This window comes from Halichoeres trimaculatus, unplaced genomic scaffold (genome assembly GCF_033239565.1).
Source record: "Halichoeres trimaculatus isolate MK-OKI-2021-1 unplaced genomic scaffold, fHalTri1.1 fHalTri1_scaffold_6, whole genome shotgun sequence".
Lineage (NCBI taxonomy): Eukaryota > Metazoa > Chordata > Actinopteri > Labriformes > Labridae > Halichoeres > Halichoeres trimaculatus.
Window position 1 is genome coordinate 33,070,875 of NW_027437184.1, and position 25,690 is coordinate 33,096,564.

Consider the following 25,690-nt stretch of genomic DNA (forward strand, 5'->3'; position numbering starts at 1 on the left):
GTATACTAAACACCAAATGAGGTAAAATGATTCAAGTTGTAAAATAAACTGAAATCAGTCAGTGCAAATAATAAACTAGTAGCTTTCTGTTTTCTTTGTCTCTATATTTGTCCCCTCATGATTGCGTGGATTTATCTGAAGACTCTCTAGACTTATCGGGACCTGACAACAAAGTTTGGAGCCAGGCTACAACAATAATTTGTATTAAATAAATCAGAATTAGAAACTAAAAGTGTCATCTGTGAGTGAGTGAAGGGCCTGTGTTTATTAACCCTGTTTTACGCTGGTATCAGAGCCAACCTCTGAAGTGCTAAACCCTGCTGTTTCTTAAGTGTCTGCTTGAGGCTGGCTCAGAAAGTACTGAAAGTCACAAGGACCCCAATACAAAAAAAGCAGCTTTCAAAGCAGAGTTTAACATATTTACAGCCTGGTTTAAGCTCAGCTCATGTGACTGGCGAGTGCCCTATAGCTGTACTCTGAGCCCCCCTCATTCCCAATATGGCCTAAACAGACAGTGACGTAGGGGAAACTATGTCCATTAATTACACAGCCTATGATAAGGCCACAACAGCTAATTTACTTAAAAAAAAAAAAAAAAAAAAAAACAGAAACAGACGGGTGATGTCATGGAGACTACGTCTATTAATTATTATTTTATCGTCTTATGGAGCTCACGTCCTGAATTTTTTCATGTTTCTTATCAGACTCTGGTTTCTCTGGGTTATAGTGTGCTATGGCTGGTGTCAGCAGTTTGCAAAAACCACAACACGAATGCAAGAGCAAAAACACGCATAAGCTACAGAAAAGAAAAAGGTTAGTTATCCAAACAGACACAGAAAAAATGTCAAAGTAAGTTTTTTTTTTTTTTTTTTACTTCATCCATGATAAATAAAGCTTTGTAGGAGTCTGACCTTGTGATATGCTTCATAGTGCTTATATTTCTTTCTTTACCAGAAAAATAAATCATCTTATATTTAGCTTTATGAATCAAAAACGTTAGCATTAGAGCTATACCATAGACTGTATAAAACAGCTATATCTATCATAGCTGATGGTAAAAAGAAGAAGAAGAAGAAGAAAATAATCCTTTTCTTTCATAACTTTTCTGCGTCCCTTAGGAAAATTGTCCTTTTAACTTCCGTTGTGGCTGCACTTCCGTTGTGTTGTTACTTTAGCATTCATGTTGTTGCTTTTGCGAATCGGCGAACACCTACCAGCCACCGTAGTAAATACTGTCACACGATCCTCTGCTCTCCTTCAAAGGAACCGTTTAGTCTGTTTTAACTGCTCTGTGAGCTTCAGAGGTGGAGATAATCATATCACATTAGCAGCTGCTGACCAGGTAAAATCAGTAAAACTAAACGTGTTTAGCATTTCCTCGGCTTCTTCTTTTTGAATTTACGGCAGTTTCGACGTTACTAGGCGTATGACTGCCATCCACTGGACGGACTAGGTGTCACATTCTGGTCTCATATTCTCACATACAGTCCTGTGTTTCACAGGAGCTGTAAAATTGCTGCCATAATCTGCTGGAGGTTTTCATGGAGGCCAAATGGAGAGTTAACAGAGAATGAATACAGCCGGGCCTCGGCTTTCTTCGCTGATATTAGCCACAGTCTATGATATTAGCTAACATCATAAGCCCCGCCCCTTCCTGATTCTGATTGGTCAGTGATGGAGGAGCTTGGTGGTGAATGACCTGTTTCCATCTGTTCAAGCTGAGAACGAGGGAGTTTTCACGCTGTGGTCACTGAACGTTAAAACGCTGATCTGCTGGAAGACAAGGCGCTGAAAGAAAAGTGTGAAAAGACGAAGTGAATCAGATACCGGTGTTTAATGAATATTCTAGCTCTGCAGTTTTATTTTTAGTTTTCTGATAACATCTCTGCCCCTTCATGTGGATATCTATTTTTAATATTCTTATTTTTTCCACTGTCATAGACCGTGGCTGCAGCGACAGGAAATGTGGTTAACAGGTGTTAGAGACAAAATTATTCTTATTCCAATAAAGTTAAACCTTTTAATGTCTGGAAATACAAATCTTTTTTTTAATTGAGGCTCGTATTAAGTCTAAAAAAAGATATTTTTATACTAAATGTGTGTGTGCTCCACGTTTTCTGAGGCTACAGTCATCATTGCAGCTGTCGCCTGTTCAGATCTGACTACAACCCCTTAATTCACTGTAAAAACTGAAATCTAAGCAGGTTTCCACATCAGACTATCAAACCAACTGCTATCTTAAAACTTTTTTTTTTTTTTAATTAAATTAATTATTCAATTAATTAATTGATTTAATTAATTAAAAAACTACATAATTAAAGAAAAAAGGAAATATTCAACCCTTTAGAGACCACTTTAGATTAAAATGTGTGTCATTGTATCCTGGACCATATAACAGAAAATCCTCAGTCAGAGTTTCTACAGACTGATGCTGCTTCCTCTAACATCATCGACCTACTTTTAAAAGTAGGTCCCTCAGACCCAGATCCTCCTGCTGCAGGTTTTACCACAGACCCCCTCTTTAAAGACCAACTCTGGGAACATGAAGCAGATCTAAGTGTGGTGACCGGATCACAGCAATGACTGAAGCCTCCAGCTGATTTAAATGAAGAGTATGACAGGAAGGTGTAATAAAAAGAGTTATAAAGGTGTTAATACTCCTCTGATATAGACTGATCGATGAACAGATTTCACAGAGCCCTGAAGAGGAGAGCGACGTGCTGGTTTCTGAGTGAGCACAAACAGAAAAGTTCAAGGAAGTGAAAACATGAGGTGTGGATGAGCTGCTCCACTTACACAGAGCTCATCATCACTTCAGCATTAACCCTCAGAAAGTCGCCATGAAGAATAAACAACATGATGTAACCATGTTTTTTCTGTCATACACTGACTTTCAGCCTGATTCATGTGCTGCAGTTTTCATGAAGCTCCAGGAAGCTGATAGCTCGAGTCTCACATGATCTGTTTCAGTTTAGTTTGAAGAATCAAGCTTTGAGGTTTATAGTATCTTTTAGGATACAGTTTAAGATTCTTTAACTGGTTTTTAAAGCTCTTAATGGTCCCAAAGTGAAAACAAAAACTTACAATGAGGCATCTTTTTACCACTATGGCCCCCACTTATGGAACAGCCTACCTGAAGATCTGAGGGCTGCATCTGATGTTAATATCTTTAAAAACAAGCTCAAAACCTACCTTTTTAGTCAAGCTTTTACCTGAATTACCTTTTAGAGTTTTATTTATTTTAAGTACAAACCACTTTTTTATTATTTTATCTTGTCTTATAATTTTTTTATTTATTTTATCTTTTCTTTTTAAAATCTTGTATATTTTCTGTATTTTATCCTCTAGTTTTCCTGTTTTATTCTTCATTTATTTATCATTTTATATATATGTATATTTTAACTTAATTTCAAGCATTTTTTATTCTTAATTCTTAAAAATCATTTTCTTATTTTATATTATGATAAATTTAATTTTATTCTTTTTACCTAACCTCCAGTGTTTTCTCATTTTCAAACCTTTAAGACAGTGTTTCCTCAGTATGTTCTGGGTACAGCAGTGTGCTTTATGTGGGTTTGGGGTATAATTCTTTTATTTGTCTGTTTGTAAAGCACTTTGTGCTACATTTTATTTGTATGAAAAGTGCTATATAAATACATTTTGATTGATTGATAGTACTGCATACTGCAAAAACTGAAACCTAAGCAAGTTTTTATGTCTTATTCTTGTAAAATTTGTCTCTTTACTCTTAATCTGAGCCTCATTTGGATTATAAATCCGGAAAATGTCTTATTTTAAAATATTAACCCTTTATTTGCCTCTCATCACAACATTTAACTTTCACTTTTAAATGGAAGGGGTATGATGTCTAAGTTTTAACCCTTACACATCCCAGCCAAGAAAAAAAAAAAAGCAACAACAAAAAAAAGTGTGTATATATATATATATATATATATATATATATATATATATATATATATATATATATATATATATATATATATATATATATATATATATATGTATATATATATATATATATATATATATATATATATATATATATATATATATATATATATATATATATATAGTTTTTTTTATGTTGTTGGAGCTCTGAGATCAGAAACCAGAATAACCAGAAAAAAAAAGTTTTTAAGACAAACCAATCAGGTTTCACTCAGTTCAACATTTTTTCAATGGGATGTGGCGACTGCGACTGACATGCTCTACTAAACAATTGAGCAGTAGGTCATTAAGAGACCAAAATAAGGCTTGAATTGCTGCAAAGAGTCAAAAAAACACTTAACTCAAACTTTTTTCTTGACTTACTCATGAATGCTGCATAAATTATGTTTGATGAGGACAGTTTTACCAGAAAATAAGACATGGACACTTGCTCAGGTTTCTTTCTTTTTCTTTTTTGCAGTGCAGATTTAGAGTGAAAGGAGAAGCAAAGCAGTGAGGCATAAAACCTGTGAGCGAAAGCTAACTCAGAACTTATTCTAAGTTGTCATCTTTTTAAAAGTTACACATCCCTGCTGTAGACAACTGCAGCTGTACACAGGCAGACCTGCTCACTAAAGCTGAGATTCCTCACTAAAATGTCTCTAGTCGGACTGTGGACGACAGCAGCTCCTCATCACAGACAGAAATAAGAAATAAGTCTTTTTGTTTTTATGGCTCTGACTGTTTGGTTTTTACTCTGTGCCGTCAAAGTTCATGTTGTGATGTTTCTTCGTTGCTCAAAGTCGTCAGTGCGACTTTAATCCGTCATCTGTTCTTCGCTCTGAGCTGCAGGTGGACTGAGGAGACATCACATGGCTCCTGTCAGAGACTGGCTCTGTGGAGGATCTGAAACCTGCAGACTTTCACTTTATTAAACTACACAAATGTAACAGGGATTAAAGCTGTCACACCTGCAGACTATCTCTGATTTTAAAGAAGAGGATTCAGGAACGTAAACCCACCAAATGTGTCTGACTTTAGATCATTTTTAAAGCATGGGGTCAAAGTTTCTGCTCTCTGGTGCTGAAACCTGTGACTCATGTTGACCAGTCTCTCAGGGAAACATCAGCCTCTGCTGAAATGACCCAATCTAAAGTTTTTACACAGATAATTTCAGTTTGAAAGGTGATAAACAGCATGTTTTACACACACACACAGACACGGCTCTTCCTGTTGTAGATTGTCTCCACACCATCTGAGCTGCAGACTGAAAAACACACAGGGAGGGTTTTTTTTCTCTGGCTTGTTTCTAGAGAAGAGACGTCAGATTATCAGTTAACGTCTCACAGGAGCTGGTTTACTCATCAGGGGGCTTGATGAGTCAAGATTCATTTCTGGTGGAAGATGCTGGACCCTGGATGTTTGATCAGAGTGTGTGTAGAGGATGGAGTCAGAGCAGAAACTCTCATGAATTGAATCCGATGAGTGTGAGCGACACCATCTCAAACTGAAGAGATGAAGTAAAGAAACTCTGAAAACGACAGAGAAATAAACGAAGCACTGAATGTGTTTCCCTGATGCTCTGTTTTCGCTCAGAGCTGTGTGGTTTGCAGAAACTGCCTCCTCGTCTCGTCAGCGTTTTAAAAAAGGCGTCTGCTGCAGAAGGCCCCGGCTGAAGAAGACGGAAGAGGAGAAAAAAAGAGCGGCTGTGACTGTTAGACCTCTTCCTGTGGTTACGTCACGTGACTGAGGAGGGTTAAAAAGGAGACGACTTCTTCTTCTTCTTCACTCTTCATCCGCTCTGAGGACGGACGGTTGACACCTGCCAGGCTCTTGGACGACCAAACGCTTCAACAGAGACACAAAGAGTCCAGGTTTGGGTAAAGTATGAAGGACGAGAGGAACTGATGAGTATTTGACTCATTTCTGACAAAATGATGCAAATTTATTAACTCATTAATTCATAATTTAGAAGAAAATTTAACTTTTATTTCTTAAACTTTGTTCATAACTTTACTTCTGGTGAAGTCGGCTGGATTCAGATGTCTGGACAAAGAGCATTTCACTGAAAACCAAACTTTTGTACAGCTTTAACATCAATCCTCTTTGTTTAAATTCTTTAATGTATCAAACATTTCTTTGTTTTATTCTTTAAAACTCTTCAACTGAACTTCTTGTCGTATTTTATTTGACTCAAAGAACGAAACAGTCTGACTCTGACAGAAAAGCTTACTCATGGCAGCCAAGATGGCTTCCTCAAGATAGCGCTTCCTCTACCAGAGTCTGGTTCTGACTTAAGTCTCAAAAACTGGACCAAGACTCAGTGAGCGCATCACTTCGACGCCTCCAGGCGGGGCCACGCTGGGTGTTTCTGTCGTCTTTGTAACACTGACAGAAATTAGAACAAACTGTGTGAAAAACTGCTCATGCAAATGTCTGAAGACAAATCAGGAAGTGTGTTTTCTGCTGTTAGAGTGTTGGGTGTAGCGCTGGGAGGTTTCAGTTTGGTGGGGGTTGGTGTGTGTGTGTGTGTGTGTGCAGGTGCAGCAGAAGAGAGAAGTGGAAGAAGACAGATGGATGTACAGTGCAGTCATCCATAAAGTAGAAAGCACTACTAAACTCCTCGCCACAGTGTAGTGTTTCCTACTTTATGGATGAGTGTACTGTTTTCTTCAGGGAGGCGAGGACGCAGCAAGGACGCGGCGAGGAGCGCGCTCACTCAGAGAGAAAAAAAGGAGGAAGCTGCTTTGTCTCACAAAGCCACGCATCACCCACAGTGTCACCCCACTCTGCTCACATGGGTGGTGTGTGGCGAGGAGCGCAGCTTCTTCCTCCATTTTAATAAACCATCTGCTTCTGAGAGAGAAGAGAGAATCCTCTGTGTGTGATGTGCTTCTGTCACTTTAAATAAAGATTACACAAAAAAAACATCCTGTCTTCTGTTCTCTTCCTTTAAGAAAAAAAACACATCACAAAGTCTGTTTTCTGTGAAAATATACATCCTTTATTTTATTCCTGTAAAAAGATCCTCAATGAAAGAAACCGTCACACTGTCCTCTACATCTGAGCTCTCTGAACCTCCACCATCAACGTCTGCACATGCAAAAAAAAAAAAATCTGAAAAAGAATATTAACAAAATATTTACAGACGAGCTTCCAAAAGGGCGATAAAAACATGAATTTATAAAAAGGGAAACTTTACACGGGGTTTCAATGAGTGCAGGAAGAAGAAAACAAAGCAAAAGAAGAGGTTTTTTCCCGCGCTGTATGAAAATATAACACCACACTGTTCAGTATGTACACACCACGACGGCGTCCTCTCACTGCGTCCACCACCACCAACAGAAATAAGGCAGAAGATGGGTTTAACATTGGTATGCATGCAGTCAATAAACATCCTGTAAACAACAAATTAAGACTAAACACGGTCTTCTTCTTCTTCTTCTGGTAAGGCTAAATATGCAGAGCTGAGCTACAAACACCACCTACATGGATCTACCAGTCCACAGCGGAGCCGCCGACTCACTACACAGCAGGTCGAGGAATACTTGTGCATTAAAGGCCGTCAAATACAAGATGAGTACGAAGAACTGCTGTACATTTCGGCAACTTTTGAGCATTCACTCCCCTGTTTACAAAACAACAAAGACAATAAATAAATTTAAATATACAGTACAGCCTCAGTCTTGCTCTGTCCCGGCTAATTCAAAGTGTCTGTGTCCTCACGTCCTTGTCCATGGCATCATCCTGCTCCGTTTGTCAACACCCACAAACTAAACCAACAGTACAGAGAGAGTCACCTGAAGGATGAGGAATCTGATCTGGAGAAGGAGCTCAACCCACCCTGCTGGACTCACCCCGCTGTTACCGCGGTAACAGGTGAAGCACCTAAGAGTTTGGCATTATTCTGCAGTTTACGCACAGACAGAGTCAGAGGATGGCTCAGCGATCCACACACACACTCACACACCACACCTCAGCTCAGCAGAAACAGGACGGGTCATTTCTCTGTGGTGTGTCACAGACTGAGCTTCTTCACTCTGAAGTGTGACGCTGTAAACCTGAACACTGCAAAAAACGGAAATCTTATCAAGTGTTTTTGTCTTTTTTTTTTAGGTAAAAATTGTCTTATTATACTCGATATGAGCCACTTTCAACTTATCAATCCAGAAAAATGTCTTGTTTCAAGTTATCAGAGTACAAAAATGAGGTTTGAATCGCTTGTAACCAGTAAAAAAAATCTGCCAATGGAACAAGAAAAAAATGCTTGAAAATTTCCTTGAGACTAGAACAATGTCTTAATACAAGTAACTTTTCTCTTGTTCCATTGGCAGATTTTTTTTTTACTAGTTACGAGCAATTCAGACCTCATTTTTGTCCTTAAATAACTTTAAACAAGACATTTTTCTGGATTGGTTAATGTGAATTTGGCTCATATTGAATCTAAAAAGGAATTTTCTTCTGAAAATAAGACAAAAACACTTGATAAGATTTCAGTTTTTGCAGTGAACCGTCACAGAGTGAATCACAGATGTTCTCACTGAGCCTCAGGTTCAGTGACTCTCCCCACAGAGGCAAAATGACGTGGAAAAAAAAGTTATTGCAGATTTTTCACACAACCAGAAACAACCTGATGAAATAATATTCCTCAAAGTTTTCTCTAAACAAATCCATCAGGCTACACTCAAACACACACACACACCAACAGTCATAATCCCCAAGGCCTTCACACTGCATCACAAGCATCAGGCTGCTACTTGTTGTTAATCTAACCAGCACGGCTTCACTCTCATCCTTCTCTTTAAAGTTTGACTGTCAGATTAACCCTCATTGGATTTAAGGAGAGAAATGAGCAAAAGCTGCAAACTTTTCCTCTGAAGACCATCACTAACAAACAAACACTGAATCCCCTCAAGACTTACAGAAAAAACATGAACAAGTTTCCTTTCATTCATCTGCAAACTACACACAGGACATGCTAACTGCTAGCTTAGCTTTTTCTTATCCTACAGATCACTAAATGAGAAGCTTTACGTCCAAATCTGTAACTTTGACCCCAAACACAAATTCATCAAAGATCAGTGATGGAAGCAGCAAACTCACACTGCAAAGACTGAAATCTTTTCAAGTGTTTTTGTCTTATTTTGAGTAAAAATTGTCTTGTTAGGTCTAAGTTGCAGGGCGGTTAGTGTGCAGCTTCACAGCGAGAAGGTCACCAGTTCAAATCCCCACCTGGTTTGTCAATATAAATTGTCCCAAGGTGTGAGTGAATGGTTGTCTGTCTCTATGTGTCTATGTGTCAGCCCTGTGAATGACTGGCGACCAGTCCAGGGTGTACCCCGCCTCTTGCCCAATGACAGTTGGGATAGTCTCCAGCCACCCGCGACCCTGAATAGGCTAAGCGGTTCAGAAAATGGATGGATGGATGTGAATTGCTTGTAACAAGTAAAAAAACTACCTAGAAAATTTGCTTGAATCTAGAACAATGTCTTAATTCAAGCAACTTTTCTCTTGATCCAATGGCAGATTTTTTTTTACTTGTTACAAGAAATTTAGACCTCATTTTTGTCTTTAAATGACATAATTCTGAGGTCTTTACACTGGCTTCCCGTTTGTCGGATGATAGAGTTTAAAACACTCCTGTTGGTTTACAAAGCTCTAAATGGACAAGGGCCAAAATACATCAATGATCTTTTGATCCCATACGAACCATCAAGACCACTTAGGTCTTCTGGATCAGGTCTGCTTTCAGTCCCCAGAGACAGAACCAAACATGATGAGGCAGCATTCAGCTTCTATGCTCCAAATATCTGGAACAAGCTGCCAGAAAATATCAGGTCTGCTGAAACTCTGAGCTCATTTAAAGCCAGATTGAAGACCCACCTTTCTACAGCTGCCTTCTATTAGAGCATTTTAACAAATCATTTTAATTTCTTCTCTTTAACTCTGCACTGCCACTCTTATCTTCAAATCTGTTTTAAAAAACATTTTAACTTTTTGTTTTAATCTTATTGTTTTATTGTATCTTTTTATTTTTAATCTGCTTTTTCATTGAATTTTGGTTGTTTTCTTTTAATAAAACAATAAAACAAGACATTTTTCTAGACTGATCAGTTGAGTGTGGCTCATATTAAGATTAAAAAGACATTTTCTACTGAAAATAAGACAAAAACACTTGATAAGATTTCTGTTTCTTTTTTTTTATCATTTTAAAGGAACCATGAGGAATTTCTAAGTGATCTTGAAAAAAGTGTCACTTTTAAATGTATTTTGCCTGATGTTAATTCATGATTTAAAAGAGATTATTTTCACAAAATCTGTTATATCTAAAGGCTGTTTCTTAGAGTCTGATTCTCCCTAAGAGCATGAATCCAGGAACTCTGCTCACTCTCTAGGCCCGTATGCACAAACAGGACCATTAGTCCCTAACGTTCTGTTATGGAACGGCCCGTTTGGCTGCAGCGTTAGCGGCATGCATGACTGCAAATAATCAGCCAGTTAACTAATTACACCATGAAAATAGGCCTGTCACGATAATCAATAAATCAAATAACCGAATGTTAAATAAAAACGTCCTCGGTAAGTTTGCCAGCCTCGATCAACTGACACATGCATGCATGTTTGTTTTCCTCCTCTCTTTCCACCAAAGAGGCTGAATGAGAAGATGGCTCACTATGTCTATCTTTCCTAACGTCTGGGTGCATAGGTTCTATAGCGGATTTATAGCAGAGTGAGCATCTGTCAAAAATGTGGTATTTGGGGTGAAGACGGGGCTGCTCCGGCGTACACACGGAGAGAGCTGAAGCGAGTGTCCTGAGGGGTAAGGAGGAAACACATGCTAATATGATTTGAGTTCTTAAGCCGCCTGCCACAGTCCCAGTGTGGGAATATTTTGTTTTTTATTAGAATGAACAAAGTGTGAGCTCATGAACACCAACCAGCTGATATGTGGCATTTGTTTGAAAATAGTGGCAACGAAGAAGAAGAAGGGGAGGTTCAGCGGAGCCTTGTTCTTTGACAATCCGCTCTTACTGAGGCTTTTGGTCTGCAAAGTAAATAGAAATAAAAGCACCAAATGGTGGGCGCTCAAAGACAGATACATTGCCAAAGAAATGCAGCCCTTCAATACGGTTGAAAGCCAGAAATGTTCAAAATGTTTGACTATTTAGGCTATAGTTTTTATTGTTGTGTTTTTTTTTGAGTTTTGTTTTTTCTTTTTAGAGACAGGATCTATGTTTTATGTTTTTGATTAGTATTAATTATTTTCATTGACATGTATTTTTTTCTAAAAGAGAGTCCATTTCATTTTCATTGTATTTTTTTTCTCTTTCTTGTTTGTTAAATTTATTATATATTTTTTTAAATTTATTTTATTTAAAAGATCCTGACCTTTTAATTACAGTTAAATACTCTTAAGAAATTAAAGTTTCTTGCTTTTGATATGGTGTACTCACTTTATAATCCCATTTATCATAATTACATCAATGAAAAAAATCTAAATAATATTGACATAATATCGTTTATCAGCAATAATATTTTGGAAAATTATTGTCTTGCAAAATTTGTTATCGTGACAGGCCTACATGAAAGAGACGCAGGTGCAGACGCAGCTAAACTACAAACTAAACTACAAACTGAGAGCTCTATGTAACTTCAAATAAATACCTTGTCACTTTGCATCCTGGGAAAAGTTGTGTTGAACAAAGAAAAGTAACACACACCTAGACTAGAGTCACATCTTCACAACGGTGGATGTGGTGCTCATGGGAAATGGAGTCTTTATTCCTGAAAAGACTATTAGTCCTCACAGTGCCTTTAAACTGAGTGAACTTTGGTTTTGGATGGAGGGGATCTTTGATGAAATCATTTGGGATTGTAGGAAACTGACTCAACCAGACTCAACCAGACGAAAAGTGTAAAGAATTCTTAAAGATACAGGATGATAGTTTAAATAAATGTAACAGTTTTATATTAAATAACAGACACAAGAACAAAAGCTGAAGCAGCTCAGGTCTCTGTCTGTCTCATTCCAACACAGACAGAAAACAAACATCAAGAGTTCCTGTTAAAGTCTGAAAAGGCCTCTGTTTCACTCTCACCACCGGACTGGGTGGCTTCATCTACACACACACTGACACACCCTAAAGTCAGTCACACTTTCACATTCTTCACATAAACTGTTTGATCAACAGTCAGTCCACTTTAACTCCACACTGAGATCAGATCTGACCAATCACAGCGGCGACCACCTCCTACCTCCATGTCACTTCATGCAACGTGGCCACGGTGAGGCCAGGAGTCTGATACGGATAAATAACTGTACAAAGATCTTAATAAATACTGAAGACGAGGACAGGTGAGAGGGACGGGGACAGGGATCTAAAAAACATCCTCTCAGGATGGTTAGTGCATTGGTTTGAGTCCAGAGGAAGAGACGTTTGAAGAAATAAAGTGGCACCAGTACATGAAGGTTAAAGCTAACGTTCATTAGCCGTGTCTGCTGTGGTTTGGCGCCTTCTTGCAGAGCGCTCTACACGATCCTGATCCACTGGAGTGAACAGTTCATTAAGCTTAAAGTCTACTGAGTGAATCAGCTCACTAGGAAGTTTTCAGGTGATATATGTGTGAGTTTGCACACGCTAACATGCTCTAAGCATGCTGCCGTGTTGTCGTAAGCTGCTTCTTCATGTTCTCTAAAGTTAACAGGTCTAAGCAGGAGCTCTAAGGCAAACGTTAAAACCTAAAGCGGAATCAGATCTGACAGCCACTAACTGCTCGGACTATCATCTGAGACTAAGAGGAAAGTGCTTTAACAAGACGCGAGACACCTGGACTCAGTCCTTCTTGCTGGATCCCAGCTTCTTGAACAGCCTCTTTCCTTTGGAGAAGAAGCTTTTCTTCTTCTTGCCCGGAGCAGAGCCGTCAGTCTGTGTCGGGTTGTCGACTGATGAGGGGCAGGAGGACTCAGCTGCAGCTGGACCTGGGTCTGGAGCTGGGTCTGGGTCAGAAATGGGGCTTGAAGTGAGGGTTGCCAGTTTGCCTGATGGGTCTGATCTGTCCTCTGGGTCAAGGAGAGGAGCGTCCGGTTCAGGGGGCAGAGCCTCTTCAGGAAGGAGGGGCCCAGGGTCAGGTGGCTCTGAGGATGAGGAGCTGGTCCCCTTCAGATGAGAGGAACAGATGTTAGAGCAGGCAGACTAAAGACTCTAAAAATTGAGAGGGAACCACGAGCACAGACTCAAAGGAGGAGGCAGGGGATAAGAAATCTAAACTTTGTAACTGCTCTTCATGAACTAAAACCACTGAGGGCAGATCTGGATCAACACAGAGATGGAGCAGAACTACACGGAGGGAGCAGAGGAGGCAGAGTCTGGACACAGGGGATGACCGTCTTCAACACTGAACTCTAATGTTTCTCTGAAGGAACACTTACGATCAATTCTCAAAGTGTACTGTTCGCTTTTGTTTCTGTAAAGGCCATGCACGAAGTGGAGGGCAAAAGAAACGTGACAGGACAGAATTAAAGACACAAAAACACGTTAAAAAACATTAAAACACATTAAAACATAGTGAAAAGTGCAGCAGACGTTAAAGACGCCGTCCACAGATCAGTGCATGCTGGACGGATGGAGACCCTGGTCTACCTGAGGCTCCTTCTTGGGCTCTGGTGCCGGCTGAGGAGGCTGAGGAGGCTGAGCAGGAGCAGGCTCTGGTGGAGCCTCCTCTGGGAAGGCCTGCAGGAAGTTGGAGGGCACTAAACCTCTTTGTCCGTTCAAGTCTCCCTGAAAGAAACACATTCAGACACAAAGACAGTTTTTAATCTGCAGTTCATCCACGAAAAACACAACAGCAGCTCAAGTCCCAGTTTGAGACCTTAAACAGGAGGTTATTGGGATGTTACGGTCAGCAGATGATTCGATCCAGCAGAGAAAATAACATCTTATTAAAGCTTCTCTTTAAGAGACCTAACTCATAGGTAATGAAAGCAGATTTGAAGGCGTCAGGTTTTCTAGCATATTTTTAACAATGCTGCTTTTTCTGGTTGAGTCAAACCCTCCAAGACCTCACACTGAGATTTAAAGTGAACTGCAGTGTTGGTGTCCTTCACTGCTCCAGAAACTACTTCCCATTTACTGTCAGAGGAAAACCTGTGCAGCAGTTTTTGCTACCAGTCACAGATTCTGCTGGTTTTGTGTACCAGGCTGCAGCCTTTAAGAGGAAGTTCTTCCTCTTTTAGTGAAATTTGTGGGTCTTTGGCTTTCCTCCCCGCCCACACAATGTGATATTTAATGACAAAACCTGTACTTAGTAGTGCTTGTGAATGTAAAATCCTGACCTAAAACGAGCTGTTTGGATTTTGGAGATTTGCCGACGTCAGCGATTCCCTTTTTCCAATAATCAGGAGCAAGTCTGACCTGATTGGTCAACCAGAGCAGATACCACCCGAACCTCCTCCTTGCCCACTCCCCTCCCTGCTGCTGCTCCAGCAGCCATCACTGCTTTGATTTTAGCTGTAAACAACCACATAGTTTCATGCTCAAGCTTCCCATCTCAGAAGAGGAAAAGACTAAAGTGGCTAGAGTTCATTTATCAAGGAAATGTGCCAGCTACACTCAGTAAAACTGTGCATGTGTGTGCTAGTCACTTCATGGCCTACTGCTTTCCAATTTTGGACAGTACAACAGAGGGCTAGCGAATAGACTGGTCCTGAATCCAGGTGCATTACCAACCATCCACCAACAAACCTCAGACCCTGGACATGTGAGTATTTTAAATGCTGTGTGCTGTGGAGCAGATGTAAGAGCTTTTCCTCAGTGTCCCCCCTGTCTCTGTGTTAGCTTCAGAATGCTAACTTTAGCTGCGGTTAGCCTGTTGTTTTAGCCTGTAATGTTACGGTAAACGAGCTTCGCTGTTTTCTAAACATTGTGCACTCAGAGCTTGTGGCATCGCTCTCAGTGACGCTGAAGAGCGGGGTGGTATCAGCGGTGGCTCATTTACATATGAAGGCCACGCCCACTAAATCAGAGCGTTCTGAACAGAGGAGCTATGAGAGCCTGGAAACAATGCTGCTGTGCTTGATTTATTGGCTTTTTGGACCAAAACATGTTACTACCATTTCATGAAGACATCAATGATTCATATCAAACTGCAGAAAAGGAGCAGAATATGGGACCTTTAAAGTGGACAACAACAGGCTGTAGATTTCACAACCATCACTGAACCACATATGGAGAGCTTCACCTACAGGATCCTACAATAAGAGGACAGCAGCAGCAGCGCTAGTTACAGTTTATACAAACAAAGACACTTTGCTAACCTTCATTACTTACAGCTGTTCATGTTACAAATCCCACAGCTCTTTCTTCCTGTTTCTATCGTAGAGACAGCCTTTATGGTTTAATTCTCCTCAGACTGGAATAATCCTCTGTGAATAATCTGTTCATATTATCTTTATTATATTTAACATATTTAACATATTACATTAGCTGCAACATAGTGACATAGCTGTAGCACCTCTACAGCTGTAACTACATCATCTACATGAGCCTACCTGCTATCACTGTTTTTCTGATGATCACTGAATAAACCATTCCATGTTTACTTCATTACGTCTATTATTGATTATAACTTTTGTCCTGCTTTCTGTTACTTGTTTTCCCCTTGTTGTCTGTTTTTACTGTAGTAAAAAATGAATTTATTTATAAAAAGGTGTAATAAATGTTTTATAAACTTGTGTCTGTTGAGTTTTTGTGTTAATAAGACCTCCTTAAAAAGGAGGTGACACATTTCATTTAATAAACCATTTGAATAATTATCACAGGTTCCCCTGTTTTTCTCAGTGTGCTGATGTCAGACTGAAAAAAAAAATCAAGTGACGGTGTTAAAACTAAACAAAGTTGTTTTTTTTCTTTTCTTATCCTTGATTGTCTTGGTGGAGCTCACTGTAAACTGCAGGCCCAGGCCTTTTATCACACCACATGTCTCTTAATTTCTACATTTAACTTTCTGCTTTCATAAACCACTGTGCTAAATTTCAATGTGTTATACAGTGGTGACTGAAATAATTAGAACACCTGACAGATCTGAAACCTTTTTTTTTTTTTTTGCCTCTGAGTCATGATCATGAAACATGCAGATGTTTGCTGTGAGCTCTTCTGTTTTTATCCACTTTAAACTTAAATATTTGGTTAATTCACCTTTTGCTGCAGTTACAGCAGCTCATGCATATTTCCTATGAACTCCAACCCCTTTCATAAGGAAAATAACCTAGATCTCCTTATGAGAGCTGTAAAACCAAACTATGGTTAATAGTCTTTAATAATGGCTTTGTACATATTTAATTTGTTTCATGGAGATTTTAACGACTAGTTCATCATCAAAAAGAAACTGAAACTGCTTAAATATTTCAAGTGTTCCACCAGTTTTTGCCACCACTGTTTCTCTGTCTTCCTTGACTTCTCCTGTTATTTGTACAGGTTATGTCATCTTTTCAGTGAGCTTTCTCGGAGCTTCTGATCCATTTGTGTCTTGTGTTTTTTTTCTAGTGACTTTTTTTTTTTTTTTTACTTACGTAGAAGAAACCGTCTTCGTCCATGTCTCCAAAAACATGTATGATGTCTCCAGCACTGAAGGTCAGCTCGGCCTGGTGAGTGATGAGAAAGCAGGGAGAGAATGAGAAAAAAGGCCACACACACTGGGAGAACTGAGATCTAAACAAGTGGTTACGTCTTATCTACCAGTCAGGGAAGAAAGCACTTTTAGTTTCTTGAAATACGAATAAGACATTTTTTAATACTTATATTTTATTCGCTTTCTGATGAGGCAACAACAAAAGAACATGTCATACAACAACCTGGTGTCAGTTAACAAAAGTTCATACAGGTTGTATTCAGCAAGAAAAGTCCTTTGGTCCACTTGTTTGGTCCGGACCAAAAGCGGACTTTATTTTTTTCGTTTGGTGGAGTACGTATTCAGATTGTACTTTTTGCAAGTGGACTATATTCTGTAAACACATCCACGTGTGTGACGATCAGTGCTCTCATTGGACAGCACTGACAAAGGCGGCACACAGAATACAGACCAGGAAATGGAGGTAAACATGTGTGTTTGTGCTCTTATTAGAGCTGCAAAATCATTTTCAGTTTCAAGAGCAGCTCCTTCAAAGCAGGCTTAACAACACCGTTTGCAATTTTGAGACAGCGAAGATGAATGCGCACAGCAAGGAGACGCTATGCTCTGCGTGTCCTGACCCACAACATGCTAGCAACAGCGTGGCTAAACAGAAGACGGAGGATCAGGTATGAACCAAAGACGGTTAGGTTACGGTGGCTTTATAGGCCCAAAAGGCTCATGTATCCTGTTGTTAGTTGGGATGGACCTTGGTTTGTATTCAGACCTGCACCAGAGAACCACGGACTGCACCAGAGTTCATTTGGAAGCGGACCAAGACCACCTCAAAAAAGAGGGTTTCGGTCTGGTTGTTTGGTCTGCACCAGGGTTCGTTTGTGTCAATTCACACCTGCATGAAAAGTTCGCACCAGCGTGGGAAACGAACCCTGGCCCGTTTAAAGTGGACCAAACAGTCCAGGTCTGAATACGCCTATAGCGTCCTTGTAAATAGCCCATTCTCCTCAGTCTTTCAGGAGGGTTTGAAAGTTCATCCACTTTTTCCATTTATTTGGACGGATAGATTGTTGAAATCTCAAATTATGTGTAAAGATCTCCATGTCGAGTAGTCTTTCCACAATGTCCAACCAGTTTTTCAGAGTGGGGGGGTGGGGGGTGGGGTGTCCTCCTGATACCTCTTTCTTGTTATGGCTTTCTTAGATGCCAAAAGTAATACTCCAACCAGGTATCTGTCTTTGTTTTGAATATTTTCTTGTGTTGAGTTTCCCAGATACAGCACTTCACATGTCTTAGGAATTTCATCACACAAGATTGTTTTTATTTCTTTCCACGCGTTATCTCAGTACTTGTTCATTTTTAAACACAGCCAAAACACATGAGCATGGTACACATCATACTCCCCACACAGTCTCCAGCAAGGTTGTGGGACAAGTGAGGGTTTTCCTTTGATTTTGGGGGTGATGAAAAATCGTATTATGTTTCTCTAGCCATATTTCCTCCACGTTCTAGAGCTTGATGTTTTACTCTGCGTCTTACACATGTTATGCCACTCTTCTTTGTTTTTTTTTCTCTTTCGTTCTTTTCCCCACTTATCTCTAATGTAGAGAGAGGAAGTTGTTCTATTTCTTTATTGAAATAATCCCTGATTTGTAGGCACATGTAAAAATCTTTGTTCTCTAAGTCATATTCTCTCCTCAGTTTAATGAAGTTTTTTATTTCTCCTTTTTCAATTAATCTGTCAATTATTGCTATTCCTCTAGATCCCTCAAGATGCCCATTGAAATACGAATACTGTCTTGAATAAAAGGAGCTATACAGGTACATATTTGTTATTGCATCGGTAGATTTTTTTATACTCTTAACAAGTAATAAAAATGCGATATTCATCTTTTAATATCTTGAATGAGACATTTTTCTGGACTTGTCAGATGAATGTGGCTCATACTAAATCTAATAAGACGTAAACACTAGTTTGGATTTCTGTTTTTGCAGATGTTACTCTGCATCATCAGAGATGTGCTCACTGTCTCACCTCTATGTCAGTGTTCGGGGAGCTCTCCCGCGGATCGTAATCAAAGATGGCCACCATCCTCCGAGCTCCTGGAGTGGGGTTTCCCACAGCAGGGGCAGCAGCCTGGCTGGGATCTGTCAGTCAAACAGAGAGAGGTAGACGTGAAGTCACATGACAGCCTGATCATCACAGGAGAGACACCTCTGAGCAGGTCCTGTCAGATCGTCTGCATGCAGCCTGTCGGCTCAGCGTGTGCGACTCTCTCAGCGGCATGCTCTGCGTGAGGAGAGTCACAACTCTGCAGACAAACACGTGAAAATAAAACAGAGTTATGATGTTATCTTCAAAATCATTCAGAGCAGACGTGCAGCAGGATGAAGGTTGTATCAAAGCTCCTCTGTTAGTCTAATAAAGGGGAGACAGAATTATTTAATGAGATGTGAGCTGAGCTGTGAAATGAAAGATGAGTGAGGAAGAGGAGGGACTGCTTGACATGCACAGCTGGGTTGATGAAAAACTTACCCACATACAGAGGTTAGATCTGGTATTTAGTGTTAGAACAAACTCAAAATGATTTAATAACAGAGCTTTTGGTGGATTGGAGTGCTTTAAATAACAAAAGAGAGTTTTTTTTGGTTTGTCAATTCTTAAAAAAGAGAAAAAAGAATCACCCAAACAATCAAACAGTCCTGATGATGAGGATGGATGAAGGTGAATGCTGCTAACATCCATAACAGACTGTAGACACATGGTGGCCAGATCCTGCTCATATTCAGCTCAGAATATAATCTCCTATTTAATCTGGCATCTTTGTAATTTCAACTTCCTCTGATGTTAAGCAACAGAGATGAGGAGAGACTGTGTTTCCCACCTAGACCAGTCAATCTCCAGTCCATCTCTGGGACTCCTCAGCAGCTCCTCAAAAGCCCTTGGAGATGGGCGCTATCTGGCGTCACGACCAGGTGCTCAGGGCAGTTCCTGACAGCACAGCCACACCCATCAACACCATCAAAGGCTGCCATGAACCAACGAGAGAAGCCGGACACTCGACTATGGCCGAAGTCTGGCCTCACCTCCTCCACTGACCGGCATCTGGAAGTGGATCTTGGCACACTTTAAGTTCTCGGTCAGGATAACATCTACACACCCTGTCCAGACCTGATCAGCATGATTCAGATTCCACCATGCAGGGATTCATGCTGGAGCTCACGGCTCTGGGAAGAGAGCTCATGGATGAGGCTAATGAGAGCAGGAGGTGAGGCTGGAAAACTCTCTGTAAGCCTCTGGTGGGCTGACGAGGATTTGCAGGGTGGTCCCTCTGCAGAGAAAGCTACAAGGTGACTTTGGATCAAGAGAGGAGATCTGTGGCTGGGACTCAGGCCGGGGTCTCATCAACCTGGGTCACCTGGGCTGAGACCTCTGATGCTGAAAGACCGGAAACAGCCAGAGACCCCGGGTTACATCACTGATGATGTGTCCCAGCTCCTCTGTAAGATGTTTCTTAAGCCACACTTGATGACTAACTGGCAGCTAATGTTAGCATAGCTAATGTTAGTTTGATCTCGCACATCAGTGTGGTCAGATAATTATAGAATTAATTCACACCTTTGCCTTATTTTTCTGTAACAAGCTGTTTCCAAGAGGGTGGGTTAAAGAAGACTGAAAATTGTTTTGCTTTACTTTGAAATTTGGATGAATTTCTCTTCCTGGTTTCTCCAGATTCTTTGTGTTTATGTGACTTATATAAAGCATTCAAGCTCCCAACACTGTAAAACCTAATTTTAATCCTTACTTTAAATAAAGAGTGACTGTAACTGATGCCTGCTTATTTTGTTTTCACTCAGTTAATTTAACGTTGTGGTGATGAAAGTAATAAAACTCATCAGGCTAAGGTGACCTTCACTTAAATACTGTGAGTGAAGATGAACCATCATCAAACCCCAAAGAAACAGGAAGGAAATTATCAGCTATCCGGTCAGTAAGAGTTGGCGGGTTAACTTTAATGTTACGTCTTCAATTTAGGACCGGCCGTCTGTAAAAAATTACACTGTAAAATACAGGAAAACCTGCTGCCAGTACTTCACCGTAGTTTTAAAGCAAAGACATTCTTTTGTTGTGGTGATCTTTTGTAACCGTGAGTGTGGAGGAAACACAGTGGATATGAGACCCTGCTGTACACTTACGGGCATGTGTTTGTGTGACGGTAAATTGAGCAGATCTCTGCTGCGTGCACTACAGAGCAGGGAGAAATGTGAATGTGAATGTAAGGTAAAAGAGACACCCAGCCATGTAAATAAGATAAATAACATGAGACTGTTTAGTTTGTTTAATAAGACAATAAGGTGCAGCTCTGATCTATGAGGGAGGAAAGGTATTAGTGCATTAATTTTGGCCCCATCTCAAATCATTAATGAGGAAACTGTCAAAACAATGGACAACTCGCCCAGCAGCTCTCCTTTTTGAACAATGACTGTTTTTCACACTGATCGTCGGTCGATGTAGCCCCACTCTAGGCCCCCCACATAGTGGGTGCTTCGTTAGTGCTCATCTCTGGCCCAGGAAAGAGTTATATACTATTTTCAAAGGGTTCTTTTTGAAAGACAGAGAGGTTTGTTTACCTGCTTTACTAGTTTCAACCCTCTTCCGGGGTCTTCGTCAGAAGCGTCACGTGATGGTGAGGTGACGTGTCATAGGCTGCTTTTGTGGATTTGCCAGTCAGCAGGGAGGTTTGCGCCCCCTACTGACTGGCGCCTTCTCCAGGACTGCGTCCCAGGTGTCCATAGATGGATTAGAGAAGCCATCGAGATAAGGAAGCGTGCATTAACATCTATGAACCGGGACGACGGAGTGTACACCCTATCCCACACCTGGGACGCGGTCCTGGAGAAGGCGCCAGTCAGTAGGGGGCGCAAGCCTCCCTGCTGACTGGCAAATCCACAAAAGCAGCCTATGACACGTCACCTCACCATCACTTGACAGCAGGTAAACAAACCTCTCCGTCTTTCAAAAAGAACCCTTTGAAAATAGTATATAAACTAAGGAGACAGTATGAACCTTTTCAAGCCAGGAAAGAGTTGATGCTTGCCATGTACCAGTTTAAGGGGCTGTTTACACAACAACAGTTTTGGGCTGAAACGCAAAAGTTTTGTTGAGTTTCAGCCCCACGTAACACAGAAACGGCATTTCAGCTGACCTAAAGCGCAAACTTTTGGAAACGGCCCCCAGGGTGGAATTTTTCTTGAACGCTGCCATGTGAACAGTAAGCTGACATTTTCAGTGGAAACGCTGATGTCACACTCCATAACGCTTCCAGGGAGCACATACAACAGGGCAATAGTGCCGTTGTTACGATTGTCACAAACTACCGTCCTGTGCTTGTGCTGCTCAACATGCTAAATCTGCTGACTGTCTTTCAACAAAACGAGCATCTGTTGCTCCACTTTTGCTCTCAGCATTCCCCAAAACACCAGATGATCAGCCAAACTCTACTTCGGTGGAGATGTACCAAAAGTGGCTTTTGGACAAGACAGTTATAGCGCCGACTTTAAGCCTGGCATGCTTACTACAGCGTTTTCAGTCGCTCAGCGTTTACATGTAAACACAGATTTTTTTCACTGCGTTTTAGCATTTTCAGATGAAACGTGTAAACGGGGCCTTAAGCACCTGGAGCCAGTTCTTGGTTGGTGGAAACACAAAGAACCAGAGCTTAGCCAGGCACTGGCCTGGAACTAGCACCAGGACCAGTTAGGTAGAAAAGGGGTACAGGCTGTGGGGGCACAGGCTGTCTGTGCTCATCTACACAGACAGGCTATCTGTGCTCCGTTGCATGGACAGGCTGTCTGTGCTCTGCAGCACAGACCAGTTATCTGTGCTCCACAGGGCATGGGTCCATGTACTCAGTGATTTTAACAATGTGTTTAGTGTTTATGCTAACAAATGAGATGTGTTGATGGGTTTGAGTTAGGACAGACCAGACAGCTGGTTGTTGTCATGGAGCATAGACAGCTGGTCTGTGCCATTTAGAACACAGACAGCCTGTACCCTCTGTGTAACATCTCAAAGTACAGCAGAGTCATATATCCACTGAGTTGCTTCCTCACTCACAGTTACAAAACGACATCACAATAAACATCACTATCTAAAGTTATATTTTATGGTTAACCTAACAAATAATTTTGTGTTAACTACACTCAAGGTTACTGCCATGACATGAGCTGTCTAAACACAGTTCTTTTCAACTTAAAACAAGTGACCTACTTTACTGGGGAATTTTGAGGCGATCAGTTTCCAAAGTTTTTTCAAGTAAGTGTACTCTGTGTGAGCTTCTGGATAATGGCAGCCATGTGAATATGATGGATTATACCATTGTGGTCAGAGGATGAAAAGTCAACATACATGCTGTCCCCTGCAAGTGTTGAAGAGAGAGTCTACAGTCATGCAGGTGCACACAGAAACTCCAACACTAAACTACAAACCTTGACTGGAGGAGTCCAAACTCTCCTCCCAGAGCGCTGCAGACTCCACTGGAAGAGAGGAGGTGAGGGGGGGACATACGCACAAAAACTTAATGATATGAGAGAAGTCCAGTCTGAGGATAAAGTATGTGTCAGTTCACACACACACACACACACACACACACACACAGAGTCAGAGATGGAGATCAGAGGGGGTGGATGCTTCAACAGGTGGACTTTCAGTGATCATGTAATGCATTCTGACACTGAAGCAGAATTCTGCCAGTGGTGACTTCAAGTTTTATCTTTGACTTTGTAAAATCAGGCTGAATTCTGCTGCAAATGTCTGCAATGAATTACAGAAATATCCAATGAGAGCAGACGAGACTGACTCAGTCGTTATGTGAATGATTTAGAAGAGTCATGAAGCTGCTGCAGAGGCCTTTACATCTGCATCACTAAAGGCTGACCTGTGAGGAATCCTTCAATGCAAAGATTATTCTTTGGCTCAGTCTGAAAGAGCGTGTAAGTGCTGCAGAGTGGATTATTTCAGCACATGATTTGGAAAACGCCAGGTTTCTTTATCACAGGAGCTGACCTAAATGTGGTCACTGAGTGAAGAGCAGCAAGTGAAGGAGCAGAAGCTTGATCAAAGAAAGAGAAGCAAACCAGAGAGGAGGAGAGAGGAGGAAGGAGAGAGGTCACAAACTGCAGCGAGACACACCTTTCTTGGACCGTCTCGGTTTCGGCGGTGGGACAGGGCGACGCGGAAGCTGTGCATGTGTGCGAGTGCCTTTATGGAGTTTTAGAAAGGAAAACCAACAGAAAATTGAAACCAAAAAAGAAACACAGAGATGGAACATTTGTGAGAGAAGCAGACCAGACAGAGAAGACAATGAGAAGCCAGTGGAGAGCAGTTTTCAAAAAAACCAACCAGTGAGCAGCAGACACAGCAGTGAGAACAAGTGGAAGTGAAAAGGTTAAACCATCGTGTACTCTGCTCCGGGTGTAAAGCAGGAAACAGAAGCAAAGTGCGACTCGCCACAGGCAAACACTTTGACTCTAGTTTATGCTCTCAGGAACCTGCATGAGAAGCCGTCCATAGAGGCATGAAGACGTGCTTCCTGCTGCCTCAAAATGTCAACAGGTCACAGAATTTCTTTATTTTTTAAGTAGTTACAGCCAAATATATGTGCTGTAGTGTTTCTGTCAACACAGCTGACCAACTCAAAGAAAGTAAAATTTAAAAACAGGATTGTGATCCAGAATCTTTAAGATTTGTGAGGCTTTTTTCATTTATCACTTCAACATCAGCAGGAAAGTTATGAAAGACACATTCAAATGAAAACCTCTGATACTTTTTTTTTTACGTGAGTCTATGAACATTTTCCAGAGCAAACACTTCACCCTGAGGTTACGACCTAATCTTCTTACCTATCTTCTCCATGGAGGCGGCTGTGGACAGGAAGCCCTGCTGCAGCAGCTGCTGCCGGGTCTCCTCATCCTCCACCTGGATCTCAGACACCATGTTGCACGGCACAAAGCCCAGACGACCAGCGGACTCTCCACGGTAGAACCCGTCTGGATCTTTATCTCCGAACACCTGGATAAAGAAGTCAGGATTGATTTGACCTTTCCTCCACACACACACACACACTGTTGTTGAATGTTGTGTTTGAGCTGAATGAGACATACTTTGATGATCTGTCCTTCACCAAAGGGCAGCTCTTCCTCAGCAGCATCAGGATTGGGGGACATGGTTGTGGGATCGTAAGAGAAGAGGGCCACAAAGATCCGAATGTCGCAGTCTGCTTTCAACTTAGCTGAATCAACACCCCCTGAGAGAAAAAACACAAAGTGTCATTAGTTCCCCAAAAGCCACTCAAACACATTTATCTACAGGATTGAAAATTCAAACAATGTCTGAAACTCGGCCGACCGGATCTTTCTGTAATATGAAAGTATTGTTGGCAAAAGTACCAAACAAACACAAAATTATTGATTAACTTATATTTCTGGATATCATGGTTTCACCCATAGACTGTAAAATGGACGTCATCTTACGCAGCTCTAAGTGAGGTCGCCACAGAAACTGCTCCCCCTGCTGGCTGGCTGCAGTATAGGTAAAAAAATCGGTCTCCCAAGCCATTCCAGATGGGCTGTGGTCAAACTTCAAAAAATGATGACACCTCGTAGAAATGTTTCTCACGTCTGATTGTTGTAGTAATTTAAAAATATAAATGGTCTGCCCTGTCTTCAGGTCCTCTTTTTTTCTGAAAAGTCTTCTTTTTATTTGTTATATGAGGTTAAAAACGAGGTTTTACGTCACGTTTAATGATGATTGACAGCTGCCGTTCTTGTTTAGCTTTTTCAGGGATTGTAAAATATATCAGTAGGGAGAGCCAAGAAGAGATTAGACTCTGGAAAAAAAATAAAATATTTTTGGTAAATCGTGGAGCCATGCTGTTCACTCTATGTACAGTCTATGGTTCCAACTTTTGACGCACAAAGGTGTGTAGAGAGGACTATCTGTTTGGTGTTTAACACTGTGACACCTTTGAACTGAATCAGTGTTCATTTGTTTTCAAGTAGATGGATGAAGAACAGATCTTCTTTGTAATTGTACTTTTCTTTCTCCAAGACAACTTTTTCC

The 25,690-nt window shown here is 40.8% G+C and overlaps 1 protein-coding gene across 7 annotated transcripts in view; it reads right to left on the reverse strand.

Annotated features, from left to right (window-relative positions):
• Window positions 1-6,918: 6,918 nt before the first annotated feature.
• Window positions 6,919-25,690, reverse strand: part of tspoap1 (TSPO associated protein 1) — a 127,143-nt gene continuing 108,371 nt past the window's right edge. For 5 of the 7 annotated variants that reach the window (XM_074671604.1, XM_074671602.1, XM_074671601.1 and 2 more), the window contains 8 exons: window positions 24,733-24,875; window positions 24,472-24,640; window positions 23,762-23,830; window positions 23,059-23,106; window positions 18,605-18,717; window positions 16,517-16,588; window positions 13,590-13,727; window positions 6,919-13,106 (listed from right to left, as the gene is read on the reverse strand). In XM_074671604.1, coding sequence (XP_074527705.1) covers window positions 12,783-13,106; window positions 13,590-13,727; window positions 16,517-16,588; window positions 18,605-18,717; window positions 23,059-23,106; window positions 23,762-23,830; window positions 24,472-24,640; window positions 24,733-24,875 — 1,076 coding nt within the window. In that variant the 3' untranslated portion in view covers window positions 6,919-12,782. The remainder of the gene's footprint in view (window positions 13,107-13,589; window positions 13,728-16,516; window positions 16,589-18,604; window positions 18,718-23,058; window positions 23,107-23,761; window positions 23,831-24,471; window positions 24,641-24,732; window positions 24,876-25,690) is intronic. The other 2 variants (XM_074671603.1, XM_074671605.1) reach the window with 2 other exon arrangements.